The 17,532-nt window shown below is 43.9% G+C and overlaps 1 protein-coding gene across 1 annotated transcript; it reads left to right on the top strand.

Moving 5' to 3' along the window:
- The first annotated feature begins 14,001 nt into the window (after positions 1–14,001).
- Positions 14,002–17,309, top strand: SLITRK5 (SLIT and NTRK like family member 5). The gene has a single exon (XM_075045823.1). It carries the CDS (start codon positions 14,349–14,351, stop codon positions 17,307–17,309), a length of 2,961 nt encoding a protein of 986 aa, XP_074901924.1. The 5' UTR covers positions 14,002–14,348.
- Positions 17,310–17,532: the final 223 nt, after the last annotated feature.

Genomic DNA, 17,532 nt, shown 5'->3' with positions numbered 1-17,532 from the left:
TCTGAATTTTGATACAATATCTGCCTCATGATTAGTAGCACTATATTTCCCCAAAAGTCCCACCCAGGTCAGTAAGACTACAGATGACATAAAGTATAAATATATGTTAATCTCTTTACAGTTATATTTAGGTATCTCTGGTTTTAATACATTGACTTACCATTAACCAAGTATGTATTAAGCCTGCTTGATTTTAGATGTCAGCTCAGTCACTAAGCTAAATGCATTATGCCACCATGATCAGTACAGAGGGACATGTATTTAGACCAGACTTCAGGTCACATAAGGAGAATCATCCTTTGGAGATGCCCATCTGACATCATTATCTATAGGACAGTATTTAAGATGAATTGGCCCTGATTTAAACATCATGCATGGTTGCCTAGTAAGACTATTTCAGAACACAGTACCTGTCTGCCTTTAAAAAGTATGTTTTATTTTAGAAAGCTATGTAAAATATTTCTTGCCTTCCCTACAATAGTTGGGAAATTGTTCAAGTGGAAGGAATTAATTTCATTTAGCACTGCATAGATGCATTTCAGAAGTAGGTAGCATTTTGTAAAGGAAGACAGCTTCCTAACAAAGCTTGAAGCTTGCAGAACCTACATAGGCTTCAGAATGCTAAAGTTTATCTTAGGCAAGACAGACTTCATGATTTCGGTACTGATACTGTTATTTATTAAACTTCTCTGTTGCCATCCATTTCAGCAACACATTTGCATTAAAAAAAATGGATTGAAGCAAGACATAAAAGGATATTAAACATTTCCAACCTTTTACTATATTAAGAGTTAGATTCATTTTCCGGATGAGATATTGGAGAGGGAGCTCTGAGAAATGAATTGAATTCATTCAATAAAGTATTCCATATTCTATATGCCACATTTCAGTTAACTGATCTCATTTTGCTTCAGTTCCTGAAATGAAGACTGAGGATAATATTTCCTTTCACCTCTCCTTCATCTGCTTTTTCTACTTTGGCTGCAAGTTTCCAGGTACCCAAGTACAATTAAGTAACTTCACACTCTTCAGTTACCACTGGATTTCAATAGGACTGATAGACACTCTCACTCCAACTGATTTTTCTCCAAGTCATAGGTTGTAATATGGCAATATGTATTGATACTATCTGATTAGATATCTCTAATGGAGAATCCAGCTGCCATTTGCAACTACTAGGTATCACCACAATAGCAATAAACGTAGTAAAATGCCATGTGGCTTTCTACTTAAGCTTTGTAGGATGTTCATATTCCACAGGGACTTGTATAAAAATCTAGAGCTGAAACTACATTAAATCATAAATTTGATACCACTTCTAGGCAGAAATAAACTGCTCATCAGCATTTTTTTCCTCTGAAGACCCTAACACTATATTTCTCTTTAACAGAGGGTGTGAAAGGTGCTTGTATTATAACTAGCGATAGAATAAGACTTAAACAATGCTTGCAGGGCATTTTGATATCTTAACTAAGGTGTATCATATAGTTATTATGACTTTTTTCTTTTTATTCAATGTATTATATTTTTAGTGTCTTGCAAGATATATGTATACTTTATACAGATAATATATGCAATATAGAAGCTTTTGTTACATATATCACTACCATTTTTCACTTAAACTAATAACTTCACTGGTTAACTAATAAAACACTGGTATTATTCAGTTATTTTACTGTTAATAAAACACAAGCAGATTCTTACTTGTGTTTTCCACTGGTCTATAGTAATGGTTAAAATCCCTTGCTTACAAATAATGTTCTACTTCTTCATTTTGAATAGTAAAGCACGAGTCCTGCTCCTTCCATTGCCTATTGTATAGAAATTTTAAATTGATTATCAGTCACAGCAATTAGTAAGTTAACAGAATAGAGAAAGAAAAGGCCAGTTGTTACATACCACTTCTCTTTTTATGCATTACCATAAAAATTGTAATCAATAAAGATGCTCAAGCTAGCCTGATCCCAGCCTGTGGTTCAAAGAATATGGGACCACACCACAATGTCTTTAAAGATGGATTTTCAGTTTTGTCATAAATTTGTCTCATAGCTTTCTTGATCTGCTAACACTCAGTCTTAACTGACCAGACATATTTAATTTAATTTAAAATAGAGAAGTGAAAATCCAATCCCAATAACAGATACAAGTTGCTTTAACATTGACTTTCAGTCAGTTTACTTCCAAAGACCCAGTAACATGAAGTAGACAAGGTTGACTAAGAATAACAAGCTATGGTTCATGAATTCATTCACCAGTTCATGAGTTTTCAGTGCAGTGGACTTGTAACTCTGTCACCTCTGGGTTAAAAGACTGTGGACTCAAATTTTAAACCAAGACCATGACTCTCTTAAAACCAGTAGAGACATTCTAACAAAATTATGTTGCTAGTAAATACCTTTAAAATGAAACCTCTTTCCCTAGTCTCAAATTCTTAGACTATGTGTGATACAATTATCCAGCAGTAAAATGTTTAACAGTGCTGACATCTCCAAAATAGAATTCTTGTTCTCTACAAGTTCAAAACAAGTAAGCTCAGAATTACAGTTTCAGGATTAGTGACTGCACGTTCAGAAAAGCAGCTTTTCTGTAGTCATGGTTTGAACATTATTGAGAAGGATGAAAGCTTGTTTGTTTGTTTGTTTTTTTAAGTAAAGGTCTGTATTTTGAAAAAGAGAAGGCATTGCTCAAGAACTCCCAGTTTTCAGACAATATCAGTATAATCCAGCTCTCAGTGTTGTACATGCTACCTTTTAATGTTACAGGAAATAATTATTTAATCCTCTGAGGTGTCTGTTCAATTATCTTGCTTATTTTAACTGAAAGAATATATCATCACACCTCTTTGTATTTTTCCTTAATAATAATAATAATCATCATCATCATCATCATCATCATCATTATAGAATATTATGTTATAATATAATATTATTTTATATCACTCTATAATATTATTTAATTACATATTATTTTATTATATATATTATAAGAATTGATATTATTTTATAATTATATAATTACAGACTATAACATAGATAGTATAATTTATCATTATTATTATTATTGTTGTTGTTGTTGTTGTTTAAAAAGCTTTCATGTCATAATGGCTGCTGACTTTGATTAAACAACTGGCCCACTAGAATAATGTTTGCATAACATTTAATAACAACTTCATTATGAAAAGAATTATGGTATAAACCAAACTATTTTATATTACTAATGATCTATTTAAACATTACTTGTAAGGGTTAGATGGCTGTACAATCTGTCAAAGGCCTTTAATTCTTGAAACATCTCATTTATCAGGATGTTCTAGAGAAGCTAATCACAATGCACATTTCTTCATCACTCAGACATATATAATTAATAAAAAGTTTACTAGCTGAAAATCCATTTTTATACCAAACTGTATGAATAATTTTAAAATTATAATAAATTTACCAAATAGAAAACTTAAACTGACATGTCTTTAGAAGATTTTTTCACATTTTGTATATAAAACTACATAATATCCAAAAGATTACTCTAAGACCACGTTAATATCTGGGTTTTTTTAAAGTTTGTTTTGACATCTAACCGCACAATCATGAATCTATTAATATGTCCTCTTCAGTTATGTGCAAGATGGTTGTCAAACAGAACTCTCAAAATCACAAAGAAAGTTTACTACCACGTTTTCTACTCCTCCCCCTCAATTTCTCTCCTTCTGCTCCTGCAGTGAATGTTTTCAGGAGGCATTTTCCTGCACAGAGGTGCAGATAGGGACACCTTGTGGCAGCAACTGAGGAAAACTTCCCCAGCCAGAAGACCTGGAGGAGTCACCAGCGCTCTGAAATCCAGATCACGCTGAAGAGCCAGAACATGCTACTTCAGTTCATTGTGAGTCCACTTATTGAAAGAAAACAAAACAAAACAAAACAAAACAAAACAAAACAAAACAAAACAAAACGTTCCTCACTTCCTTTTAAGACAACATTACATAGTTATAGTGCCTATTAGGTAGAATGGTTAAATAATAGATTGATTTTTAATCATCACTGTGTAACTAAAGCTTCATATTTATCCTAAAGACCAAACTGTCTCATGAAGAACCAACCTATTCTATATTATTAAGTGAATGCATGCATATAAATATGTGAAACTAACTTGTATTATGTTTATATTTTGTAAATATACGTTTAAACATAAGATGTAGAAAGCCATGAGACTGGATTTGGGTTTTAGAAATCAGATTGAGGATTTACATTTTATTTTTTTTAATTTTTATAAATTATTGTGTGTGCAGATAGGTTGTTTTAAATAACACTTCAAAAAAAGTAAAACAACTGATTATTCTCAGGCAAAATTATTCAAATGATAAAACATAAAGCTAAGTACCTGTACCCATTTATAGTCACACAGGGCTAATTTTACAAATATATATATATATATATATGCTCCTACCTATCATTTACAGTATCTAGATGCAGTATTCAGAAACCATTGAGACTGCCAAAGTTCTTGCCGGGCACCTTCACGTGCCTCAAGGATCTACATTCCTTGTTGTATATTTTATTGCCAATAACATTTAACTAGACAGCAATATTTTCATAGACATTAGGAATCACATTAGTGCTGTTATTGCTGAGTTACTTGGAAATCTGATTTATATATAATCACTGATTTTCAATTTCTGACTTCCCCTGCTTGTTCTGCTTGTGAGGAATGGTTCAATAGAAATTCTCATGGGGTGCTTAACTCCCCCAAAGTGAAGAGGAACAAAAGAGGTCAGTGTCTAAGTTTGAGGGCTAGTATACTCACCATACTCAAATTTCTATTAACTAATCTGGAGTAAAAATTTTAACCCAGCTCCTTCTATTGAATGTTTTAACCATTAAGACAGAAAACATTTGGTAATTCTCTGAGTTTCTCCTGTTAAATCTGTTTTACTTACTGTAAGAAAATGAAAGCAGAAAGAATAACCTAAGAATTTGTACCTTAGGGTTACACCTGTGTGTAAGAACATGAATAAACCTCTGTATAATTCCTATCCTACAATTTCCACCAGAAAAACTAAGAAGCTACCCCAGAGGAAGTGTTCAGATCCACATGAAATCAGAATCCTTTTATTTCAGTTATTATAGATAGATTTAGATACCTAATATTAGACATATTTGGTGTAATATAATTTTAATTATTTGATAATCCTAAGTATAGCAAGGAGATAAGAGAGATGAAAAGTCAAATCTAATGTATAATGACAGAATAATTTAGGAAATTTTAGAGATTTTTTTTTCCCTGTATGTCACCTAATCCACGCCATGTCCTATTGAAAATGCTGAAAGTTTAGGTTGTATTTTTGGGAGAACAGAACTGAGTTGAATAGGATTTTCATAAGAAGTAGTAATAGAAAGCATAGGAACATAGAGCTGGAAGGGACTATCGAAATTTCTACATCTGCACAGTTGTGGGTTACCATATACTAGATAAGTAGGAAAAAAAAAAAGTCTACAGAACTTTTACTCTAGATGGTACTACACGCTTTCCAATACTGACTCAAAACCTTTAATTTTGCAATAAAGACCAAAAGCCAGACCTCTAATGGTCCTTGGGGAAAAAGAAAAAAAAGGGGGAAGAAAGGGAACAAGGGCACTGCCAATGGTCTACTGAGGCCCCTGCAATAGGAGGAAATATGTTAGAAATTGTTTGCAGAATGTTCTCAGAATTAAAACATGTCCCACTTTACAAAGGAGAACAAAAGAAAGAAAGAAATTATCAGAACTCAGAATCTAAATTATACAATAAGGGGAGAAAACATCCTTCCTGACCTGAGAGTCTGCAGTAAGCCCTGAGGCAGAGAACAGATACAATATAAATGTAGAACAACTATACTCCATCTTCTTCAAAAAGCCCTTTCCTTCCCAACTCCGCACAAATGTCACTTTCCCAACAGAACTGTCCCATTCAATTACACATTTTTTTTCTGTAAGCCTTTCAAGTTCTATCTTAAACAACTTTGGTTTATTGGCCTGATTACCTATTTGGAAGACCTTTCCAGTATCTCACTTCTCAGACGATCAGTAGATTTCTTCATATTTCTAGGCTACATAATCAATATATAAGTATGTGATGGCATGCCAACATCACTCTTTAGTTCAAATGCTTTCTGTCTTTTTTAGTATTTAACTAAAAATGCATTTGTAAGGAAACGCATTCCCTTTCAATATCTATTTGGCTATGTATGCCTTTTTAAAAAAAAAAAATCTCTCTTCTGTAGACACATTTTCTATACCCTAATTACACTAGTTTCTTTCTGATCTGTAAATTTCATTTTAAGATCTTCTTTGAATGTATGACTAGAAGCATGCATAATACAACAGAAACTCATGAGAAAGCACATCCTTTATAATAGTATTAACGCCTTCCCACCTACTAGGACAATCCTGCCTAATACATCATAGAATCACATTTCTCCTTCCCCTTTATATCGGTACTTCTTTTATAATGGCAATGTATAGTCACTTGCTGATTGACCACTACCTTCAGATTTTTAGAAGTTTGTATCAGATCTTCTCAGTTCATAGCAAGTTTTCGTTCTTGACTTTGTAGATTGCATTATTCAATTTCACACCATTCCTATAATTCCAGGCCAAAAAGAAAATAATACATAGATACACATGAATTAAGTTTATAAATATTGACTTGTTAAAATATTGACAGTAACATTAAATTTGTAAATTTTTATATAGTATATATACATTTGCATATATATGTATCTTGACAAAAACACAGACACTTATATAAATATATATATGTAGGTATGTGTGTATATGTGTATATATACATACATGTGCATATACACAAGTCTTCTTGTCTGATTATCTGGTTCTCAGCAAGACCTCTAGTTTTGTATGGTCTACAAACTCTGTCCAGACCCACTTACCTTATACCCTAAAACCAGTGCTAAGTGTATTATAAAGGGCTGGGCTCGAAACTGGTCAACAAGAAACTCCACTAATGACTTCCATCCCTTCAGATAACTCCCCTCTCAACATTATGTACTGTTCCCTTGTCTAAGCTTCCTGGAAATTTTGGACTTGCTCACTTCTGGACTTGCATTTCATGTGTTGATCCTTTCAGCGCTCTAGGACACAAATTTTCTGGACCAAATGCTTGTGCCACACAGTACCAGACATGCTGATGATGTGATTTCACTTGCCCTATTCCTACTTCTATTATATATCAAAATTTGCATATACAGTCTTACCAGAAACAGAGGCAAATTTTCCAGTAACTATTTAATCCAGGTCTACTTTATTCTTAATGTCCACCATCCTTTAATACCGATCCCACTTCTTAAGTTCTCATTTTACTTACAGAGCTTAAGAAGTTTTTACTATGTTTCAGTTTTCCATGCAAGTTTTGGTTTAACAAGGTTTCTGACTGTTCTCATTTTGGTTTTATACCTTCTAATTATTGATGAAGATTCCTCCTTGCTAATAAGTATCCCTTTTCCATTCTTTATAGGTTTTGTGCTTACCCCTAATAACTTGCTTAAGGTTTTCACCTGGGAATTTTTTTTCATCCCTGCTGTTTGGGGTTTTTTTTTGTTTCTTCCCCTCTCCCCCAATGTAAACATTGAATAGTGTTTGCATTTTTTTACATAAAGTAGTATCATGCTGTATCTGAACTCTAATTCTGCTGCTCCTCACTCAAGAGTCTCACTAAACTTTTTTGTTTCTCATTTTGCCTTTCTGAAACACTGGACTGCAGTTAGAGATCCTCCACATTTTTCTGTCTTGCAACTTCACATGAAGTGGAAAAGCTCAAAACCACCAGATTTAAGATTATTTTCTATCAGTTTTTCCTGCAGATACTATCATTCACTAAACTTAAGTCTAAGTAACCCTTGCTTCTTTCTTGCTCAGTGTCTGTTCCATAGAGGAAGCCATCCTCTATCATGTCAAAATCCATATAATCCCCAACATCATTGGTTGAATTTTTTTCTGATATTTGCCCATGAGGAAACACACAAATTTGCATAATCACACAGTATCAATTTTTACTTTTCTTCCTATATTTGTAGGCATTATTATCCAGATCGAATCTGTACCAGCAGATTCATAATATACTGCATCCCCATGGAGATATTTTCCCACCCTTTGCTCAATAATTTTCATTCAGGCAGACACTGTCTCATCTTCACCCTCAAATTTCACTTCTTAATTGCACTACTGCTTTCCTCCTTAACAGTTTTTAGTGCATTAACATGAAATTATTTCACCTTCTTTTTTGTCTTTCTTAAACAGGGTGTATCCTTCAGTTCCAATATATTTCACTTACAACTTTGATACCTCCATGTTCTTGTTTTCCCATAATGTCTGGTTCCAAGTGCTATATCAAGTGTTCCTGCTACTCTTATTGATCGAAGTACTATAGAAAGGGGGTAGACCTGTACAGTTACAAGTTGTTGTAGATGTCATCCTTGTATTCATCATATCCTTTTGTTTATCTATCTTTTCTGTTGTTCCATCCTCATTCACATCCCTCTATTTGTATTCCATATGAGGATAATACGAGTTACTTCCAACTTTCCTCCTGAGTTTTTCAGTTTGAAGGTTTTCAGGATCTCCTGGTTTAATGAAAGGCAGATGAAAGATAAATCAGCAAAAGGCAACACACTATAGCAAAAAAGACCTCTTTATTTCTCATAAATTTAGCAGCATTTATTGTTTGATGTTTGTGTGCTCAGGTTTATAATGACAGTTTTAGTTCAAATATTCAGATACAACTTTCCACTGTAAGGAATACTTTCAGATGATGTAGGCTCCATTCAAATGGAGTCTAATTCCTTACTGATTTCAGTAAGGAACACAGAGCTGTGCCTTCTCATGCTAGTCATGCATAGTGAAATAAATATTCTGCAAAACTCTACAGAACTTTAAGGTATTTTTCAAAAAATACAATGTTAATCAGAATAAGAATGAATGGAACAGCAGCATGATAGTTCTACACTAATAACTATTTAAACCTCGTGTGTGCTACTAAAATAATCTAGCAGTCTAACAACTTGGAAGTAAGATTTTATTAAATCGGATTTTCTATTCATTATACTTTTTAATATCTCATTAGCACAGGGCCAGAATAATTAAACTGAAACATATGTACAATACTGACTTTTACATAATGGTTTTTAACATGATTTCAGGTTTATGAAATGTCAACTTTTCCAAAATGGTTTCGTTGAAAGAGTTAAGCTCAGCCTAGCTGCCAAGGTTATTTAAAATATCTTTCTCTCTTATGAATAAAAAGGTATTTACATGTGTCTAATTTTGTGTGCCAGAGAGAAAAATAGCATAGAAACACAGATAGATGCTATAAATACGACAGGCCTTAAAAATGCAAGCATATATGCATAAAACCCCATATATTCAAAATACAGAATTATTAATTCAAAACAAAAATGTTTTTCAAAAATAGTGAGCTCATAAGAAACTCCTGTAAAACGTCCCTATTCACTATCTGTGAATTCTTTTTATTCCACTGTCATCATATATTTCATGTGGAATATTAGAAAAGCTTTAAAGGGGGGGGGGGGGGGGCTGCCTAGTATGCTTTGGTATTATTTTCCTGACTGAAAGTAGTCTCTTGGAACTCAATCTAAAGCCATGCAAAACCTTCCACTAAATCAATTGGTTTTGCATCAAAACAGGAATGTCAGAGATTCTTCAATAATAGAAGTAAGTACTTTGTCCTCCTGAGAAGCTTTCCAAAAGCTTCTACAAGGTCAGGAATATTACCTGGTTTATATAAGAAAGTTGTCTTCCATCCAAACACCAGATCTTGCTTATTTCAGGCCTAGGGAAAGAGGATTTGAGTCACACTCCTTTTACATTTGCAGAGAGAGGAACACACCTCTTGGGGAAGGCTGAGCATTAGGTAAAAGGTGATTCTCTACAATCATCCTCGGGTTTAGCATGTTGGGATGTTAAGATATGAGTTAACAGAGTCTGCTGAAGATATAGATGTGATGAATTCACATATCATATGCAGAGCACTCTTCCCTCTTCAGTGTTTAGACTCGCACAAGAAAAAACCCGTGAAAGCACAACTACGTCTAGCACTATCTTTGAGTTAAAGCTGGATGCCAACTTCTGTGCTGTGCACATCGCATGCACTTGCTGTGTTCCTGTATGCATAACAGCTCTTTGATTTACATACTAAAACGTATCCAGCACGTAACATTAACGAATAGACAAATGCGAACGTGTGCACATCCTTGCATGTATGCAATTAAATTAATTACCTTTTTTTTTTTTTGGTAGATCAGCCAAATACGTCATTTCGCAGAAAATAAAAACCTAAAGCAAAACATAAAAACCTAAAGCTACACGGTAAAAACCAGCACCACCGCTACAGCCGGCTTTGCGCAGAAAAAACCCCTCCGTGTTCCGCACGCGAAGGGAAGAACGGCGGTTCTCCCAGCCGGCAGCAAAGAGAGCGCAGTCAGCACGGCGTCGCCGGCTCCGTCCCTCCCGTGGCGGCCACCCACGCCCCCCGCCGGGCCAGTCCCCCCGCCGTGCCCGTGCCGGGGGCAGCGCGCCCGCGGGGCGGCCCATCCGCCGCACTGCGCTGCCACCTGGCGGCAGCGGGAGGCGCCGCACCCCACGCTACCGCACCGCGCCGCGCCGCCGCGGCGGCCCGCGGCCGGGCGGCCCCCGCCGAGGCGGCCGCCCGGGAGCGCCGCCGGCCCCGCGGCTTCCCCCGCCGCCGCGGGGAGCGGGCCGAGGGGGGACGGGGCGTCCGCAGAGCCGCTGAGTTGTTGCGGCCACATCCCCGCCCCGACTGCCTCCGCGCCCCGGGGCTGCGGGGAAAAGAGAAACTAAACGGCCCCGCCACACGCCCCGCGTCCCTGGCGTCGGGGGGTGCGTGTAGGGAGACCCGCCGTTTCCCTTCACCGCCACCACCCAATTCCCCACCGTCTCCGCCGATGCAGCGGAGGCTCCCGCACGCTGAGCGGCGGCGGCGGCGGCCGCCGGGCCACCGGCTCCCGCCGCCCGCCCCGCGCCGCCCGGCCACGGCCAGCGAGCGCTACAAGGAGGGGACGGGGGCGGCCGCTCCCCACGGCGGGCCGCCGGGCGACGGGACTCCGGCCGGAGGGGGTGGAGGGGAGCGGGGGCGGCGGCCGGGGCGGCGGCGGCGGAGCGCGGGGAAAGTTGGCCCGTGCCGGGGAAAGTGTGAGTACAGCCCCGGGGGCGCGTGGCGTGGGGGCGCGGCGCTCGCGTCGGCATGTGTGTGCCCGCGCGGGTGCGTGTGCGCTCTAGCGACCGTGCGCGCGGGGTGCGCGGCGCCGAGCGGGGCCGGCCGCCCGCCGCGCCCTCAGCCGGGGACACCCGCCCCGCCTCCCCCGCCGCCTCTCTCCTCCCCGCCCCACGCGGCCGCCACCGCCCCTCCCTCCCTCGCTCCCCCCCCCCCCCCGCGCTGCGCTCAGCGGCGGCGGGGAGAACGCGGCGCTCCCCCGGCCGCCCCCGCCCCCGCCGTGCGGGCGAGCGCGCGCCCGCCGGAGTGCGCGCGCGGGGGCGCGCCCGTGCGCGCCACCCCCCCCGCGGCTGCCCGGGCGCGCGCGCCCTCCCCCGCGCGTGTGCGCGAGTGAGTGTGAGAGAGTGTGCGCGCGCGTGGTGCGTGTGTGTGTGTGTGAGCGCGCGCGCGTGTGTGTGTGTGTGTGTGCGCCCCTGTGCGAGCGCCGGTGTCTCGGCGCCGCCTGCGTGCGGGGGGTGTTTGTGTGCGTTCCGCACCCAGCCTCCCCGGCTGCTGCGATACTCGCCTCCGCCGCCGCCGCCGCCGCCGCCGCCGCCGCCGCCTCCGCCGCCGCCCCGGCGGCTCCGCGCAGCGCCCGCGCAGCGGGCAGGCATCTTCATGGGTCGCCACCATGCTTGGGCCCTAGAGATTTCGGGCGAAGTAAGTACCGGGGTTGACTTTTCTCGCGCTCTCTTCCTCTCTTTTCTTCCTCCCTTCCTCCCCGCCCGCCCCTTCCCCGCCAGGTCTTTCCTCGCTGTTGCTTTCCACCCCCCGCACCCCCCCCAAAGCCATGTCTCCCAACTCTGGGTGCTGCTCAGTCGGGCGGCAGTGTCCGGCGGGGGCTGCCTGCTTGCTGCTGCTGTCGGCGGTACTGAAAGCTGCTTCGAGCCGGATATGCAGTGCGGTAATCTAAGGGTTGAACTCTTCGGGGAAAAAACCACACACGCAAGAAAAATCCCGATGCAACCCCCTTCCTCTTTTCCCCTCCCCCCCGTCGCCCCCCTCCTCCTCCCCCCCCCCCAATCCGAACCTCTGTAGGGAGCTGGCGAGCAGCAGCACGCAGTCATCACAGAGGGGTTTCCAGGGCGGGATTGCAACCTTGCATATAGCCAGCTACAACTTTATTTTCTTTAGCTCCCATCCCCCCCCCCCCTTTTTTTTTTTTTCCCAGGGAAAGGGAGAAAGGGGGAGGGAGGGAATATTGTATTTGCCTCCTTTGCTAACCATAATTGAATTAAAGTTGTGAAATGCCTGGGAGTTTAACTCTGACCGGGCAGGTTTTCAATGGCTTTTTTTTTTTTCCTCCGAAGAACTATTGGTTAATGGATGAATGGATCTGATCGAGCTGAGAAAGAATATGCTAGATACATGCCTTTGAGTAAGATTTCTGCTGCCTTTATGCTGTGAAGCCTTTTGCTTTGAGTAATTCCGATCCAGTTGACGTCTGGTCAGAATTAGAGAGATTCACCGAGACTTCCGATTTCTTGCTGCATGACTGCCTTTGCTGCAAGTGCTAGATTTGCAGCCCTGAACCTAATGCCACAGGAGATGTCTTGCAGTACTGAGACTTCCCGTTTTTCAGGATGCGTTCCTCCAAACCAGAGTTGTGTCATGAGAATTGGAGCTCTGAGGTGGACGACAGAAAATGCAAGCCTGCTCCAAGATCCCAGCATTTAAGCCTGGATGATTTATTAGTCTTCCCCTACCGACACACACAATGCATTTATTTTCCCTATTCATACTGCTTTTAGACTAGTAGAAGTAGAAGAAAGCCACAAGGAGTCAGAAAAACTGCAAGAAGGAATGGAAATGGAATTTGTTTCCAGCCAGGTGAAATTCGGGTATTAAATTACTGACGTAGGTCAATGGTAGGGTTTCCCTTCCACCCCCCTTGGCTTTTAATCAGCCCGGGTGTCTTCTCCCCTAAAGGATGAAGAGTACTGACGGCCATCGCTGCTTATAATCAGTAACTGATGCTTGGAGTGTTGGCGATGAGATATTTCCATGAGACCTATTTAGATCTCTCCACTTCTACCAGGCTAGTTTTGCAGAACGTTGGGAATAAGCGGTATGTCAGATATGGCTGAAACTCCGAAGATGATCCACATGTTTTACATTTTTCACAAATTTTGGGTGAGTGGTTAAAACATTTCCTTTAAGAATAAGAGAGAGAGAGTGTGTGTGTGTGTGTGTGTGTGTGTGTGTGTGTGTGTGTGTAAGAAATGAAGACCTCTGCTCCATAGTCACCTCTGTTACATTGTATATAACTCATGGGGGGGGGGAATCATAAAATCAATTAAAATTATTTACTTGTGTAAAGATACAAAATTTCTCTCACTGAAGAGAGCTGTTAAGTGCACTGAAGTAGGAGGTTAACGTATCTAATCTCATTACTGAAGAATTCCCCCACAAAAGTCATCTGGGGGTGCATGCGTGTATGTGTGTGTGTGTGCATGTCTGTGTGGGTGGGTGGGTGCTTTGTAAATGTATAGATAGAAAAAAAACCGTAAGAGAGTTTTAAGAAATGTGTGACGTGGAGAATGTGTCAGTATTCTCTCTGTTGAATTAAGCTGCCGTTTTCAGCACTGAGCATTTTTCTTTGGATTCCTACCATGGCATTTCCACCACCGGTTAAAAATCAAGGTAGAAGGAGGGGAAACCTTGGTGCGCTGTTCACTGGGAAGGTTCTGAAGGGAAGGGGGAGCTGGGTAATAGGGGAGGTGGGAAACCTCGTAAAATGGTGCTTCTTTTCTCTTAAATTAGAATCGTGAAACTGAACTGACAGCCATTTTATGTATATTTATGGGGCTGGTCGTGAAAAAGAAATCCAAGGAAGCATTGAAATGCACCCCACACGAACAGAACCAGAACAATTCCTGCTGTGACCTCACCTTTTTAAGCACCGCAGGCATTTGACTTGCTAGGAGTTGCCCATCAACCTTTTAATCAATGCATGTCATCCAGTTTTCAAAAGTGTGGGAATTAGAAGTGACAGGAGCTCTTTTTGTTTGATTAGCAATCCATTCTTTACCCCATTGAAGATATATATAAACTTTGTCTCCATTTTAAATTTTATGGGGCTATGCTATTATGCTGCTTTCTTTTTTTTTTTTTTTCTCCTTATCCTTACAGGAAATAAAATGTACGCTTGCTGCTCTACAGTAACTTTGGAACAGGACCTCAACAAAAAAATGCATATCTGGATGCTGCAGACGATCGCGTTTGCTTTAACATCGCTAGTCCTTTCGTGGGCAGAAAGCATCGAGTATTATGGGGAAATCTGTGATAATGCGTGTCCTTGTGAGGAGAAGGACAGCATCTTAACAGTGAGCTGTGAAAACAGAGGGATCATCAGCCTTTTTGAGATCAGTCCACCAAGGTTCCCCGTCTACCACCTCTTGTTGTCTGGGAACCTTCTGAACAGGCTGTACCCGAACCAGTTTATCAATTACACAGGGGCTTCGATTTTGCATCTGGGGAGCAATGACATACAAGACATAGAAACCGGGGCCTTTCACGGTCTGAGAGGTTTAAGGAGGCTGCACCTGAACAATAACAAGCTGGAACTTTTACGGGATGACACTTTCCTTGGGCTAGAGAGTTTGGAATACCTACAGGTCGATTATAATTACATTAGCGTCATTGAACCCAATGCCTTCAGCAAACTGCATTTGCTGCAGGTGCTGATTCTCAATGACAACCTCCTCTCCAGTTTGCCCAACAACCTTTTCCGTTTTGTGCCCTTAACTCACCTGGACCTGAGGGGTAACCGGCTGAAGCTGTTGCCCTACGTGGGCCTTTTGCAGCACATGGATAAAGTGGTGGAGCTGCAGCTGGAGGAAAACCCCTGGAATTGCTCTTGTGAATTGATTGCTCTAAAGGATTGGCTGGACAGTATCTCCTACTCCGCTCTGGTGGGAGATGTGGTTTGTGAGACCCCTTTCCGCTTACACGGCCGAGACTTGGATGAAGTCTCCAAGCAGGAGCTTTGCCCCAGGAGGCTCATCTCGGATTATGAAATGAGACCGCAGACACCACTGAGCACCACAGGGTATTTCCACACTACCCCGGCCTCGGTCAACTCCGTGGCCACTTCTTCTTCGGCTGTTTACAAATCCCCCTTGAAGCCCCCCAAAGGGACCCGCCAACCCAACAAGACAAGGGTGCGCCCCACCTCCCGCCTGCCCTCAAAAGACCTGGGATACAGCAACTATGGCCCCAGCATTGCCTACCAGACCAAATCCCCGGTGCCTTTGGAGTGTCCCACTGCCTGCACTTGCAACTTGCAGATTTCTGACCTGGGCCTCAATGTCAATTGTCAGGAGAGGAAGATTGAGAGCATTTCTGAACTGCAGCCCAAACCCTATAATCCTAAGAAGATGTATCTGACGGAAAACTACATTGCGCTGGTACGCAGGGCAGATTTTGTGGACGCCACCGGGCTGGATTTGCTGCATCTGGGCAATAATCGGATCTCGGTCATCCAGGACCGGGCTTTTGGGGATTTAACTAATTTGCGAAGGCTGTACCTGAATGGGAACCGGATCGAGCGGCTGAGCCCGGAGCTGTTCTATGGGCTGCAAAGCCTGCAGTACCTCTTCCTGCAGTACAACGTCATCCGGGAGATAGAGGCGGGCACCTTTGAATCCGTCCCCAACCTTCAGCTCTTGTTTTTGAACAACAACCTGCTGAGGTCTTTGCCGGGGAACATTTTTGCGGGTCTCTCTCTCTACAGGCTGAGCCTGCGGAGCAACCACTTCTCCTACCTGCCAGTGAGCGGGGTGCTGGACCAGCTGAAATCCCTGCTGCAGATCGACCTGCACGAGAACCCCTGGGACTGCACCTGCGACGTGGTGGGCATGAAGCTGTGGCTGGAGCAGCTCAACACCGGCGTCCTGGTGGATCAGGTCATCTGCGAGTCCCCCAAGAAGTTCGCCCAGAGCGACATGCGGGCCGTCCGGGCGGAGCTGCTGTGCCCTGACTACTCGGACATCGTGGTCTCCACGCCCACGCCGTCCCCGGGCCAGCTGCCGGCCAGGACCACCCCCTCCTCCTCCACCGTGCGCCTCAACGGCACGGCGGCGGCGGGCGGCTCGGCGCCCGCGGGCGGCGGCGGCGGCGGCGGCTCCTCGGTGCCGCTCTCGGTGCTGATCCTCAGCCTGCTGCTCGTCTTCATCATGTCCGTCTTCGTGGCGGCGGGGCTCTTCGTCCTCGTGATGAAGCGGCGCAAGAAGGGCCCGGGGGACCACGCCAGCGCCAACAACTCCGACGTGAGCTCCTTCAACATGCAGTACAGCGTCTACAGCGGCGGCCCCCCCCCGCACCACCACCACCACCACCCCCACCTCCAGCAGCACCCGCCCCACCGCGGCGGCGGCGGCGGCGGGGGCGGCGCGGCGCTGCCCAAAGTGAAGACCCCCGCCGGCCACGTCTACGAGTACATCCCGCACCCCCTGGGCCACATGTGCAAGAACCCCATCTACCGCTCGCGGGAGGGCAACGCGGGCGAGGATTACAAAGACCTCCACGAGCTCAAGGTCACCTACGGCAGCCACCCCCTGCCCCCCGGGGGGGGCGCGCCGCCGCCCCCGCCGCCCCCCCCGCCGCCGCCGGCGCCCGGCGGGGAGGAGGCGCCGGCGCGGAGCCCCGCGTACAGCGTCAGCACCATCGAGCCGCGGGAGGAGCTGCTCTCCCCGGTGCAAGACGCCGACCGCTTTTACAGGGGCATTTTGGAGCCCGACAAACACTCCTCCTCCTCCTCCGCGCTGGGCACCCCCGGCTCCACCCTCCCCGACTACCCCAAGCTCCCCGCCGCCTACACCTACTCCCCCAGCTACGACCTTCGGCGTGCCCACCAGTACTTGCACCCGGGGCCGGGGGACGGCAGGCTCCGGGAGACGGTGCTCTACAGCCCCCCCAGTACTGTCTATGTAGAGCCCAACAGGAACGAGTACCTGGAGCTAAAAGCAAAACTAAACGCAGAGCCGGACTACCTCGAAGTGCTGGAAAAACAGACCACGTTCAGCCAGTTCTGAGAAAGAGCCCCCCCCCCCCCCCCCGCCAGCCACAGCAGCTCCTTCTCTAGAGTATTTGTATTTAACAACCACACGCAAAACAAAGAAACGTAAATGCTGACCTCCCCCCCACCTCGCCCCCGCCTTTTTCCCCCCTTAATTCATTTTATTGTAGGGTGAAGTGCCTTGGCACGGGATTTTTCAGCTTCGGGGAATGATTCTGAAAGGGTGTGCTGTTTATTTT

Source organism: Buteo buteo, chromosome 14 (assembly GCF_964188355.1).
Source record: "Buteo buteo chromosome 14, bButBut1.hap1.1, whole genome shotgun sequence".
NCBI lineage: Eukaryota > Metazoa > Chordata > Aves > Accipitriformes > Accipitridae > Buteo > Buteo buteo.
This window is presented reverse-complemented; position numbering and strand designations above follow the sequence as displayed.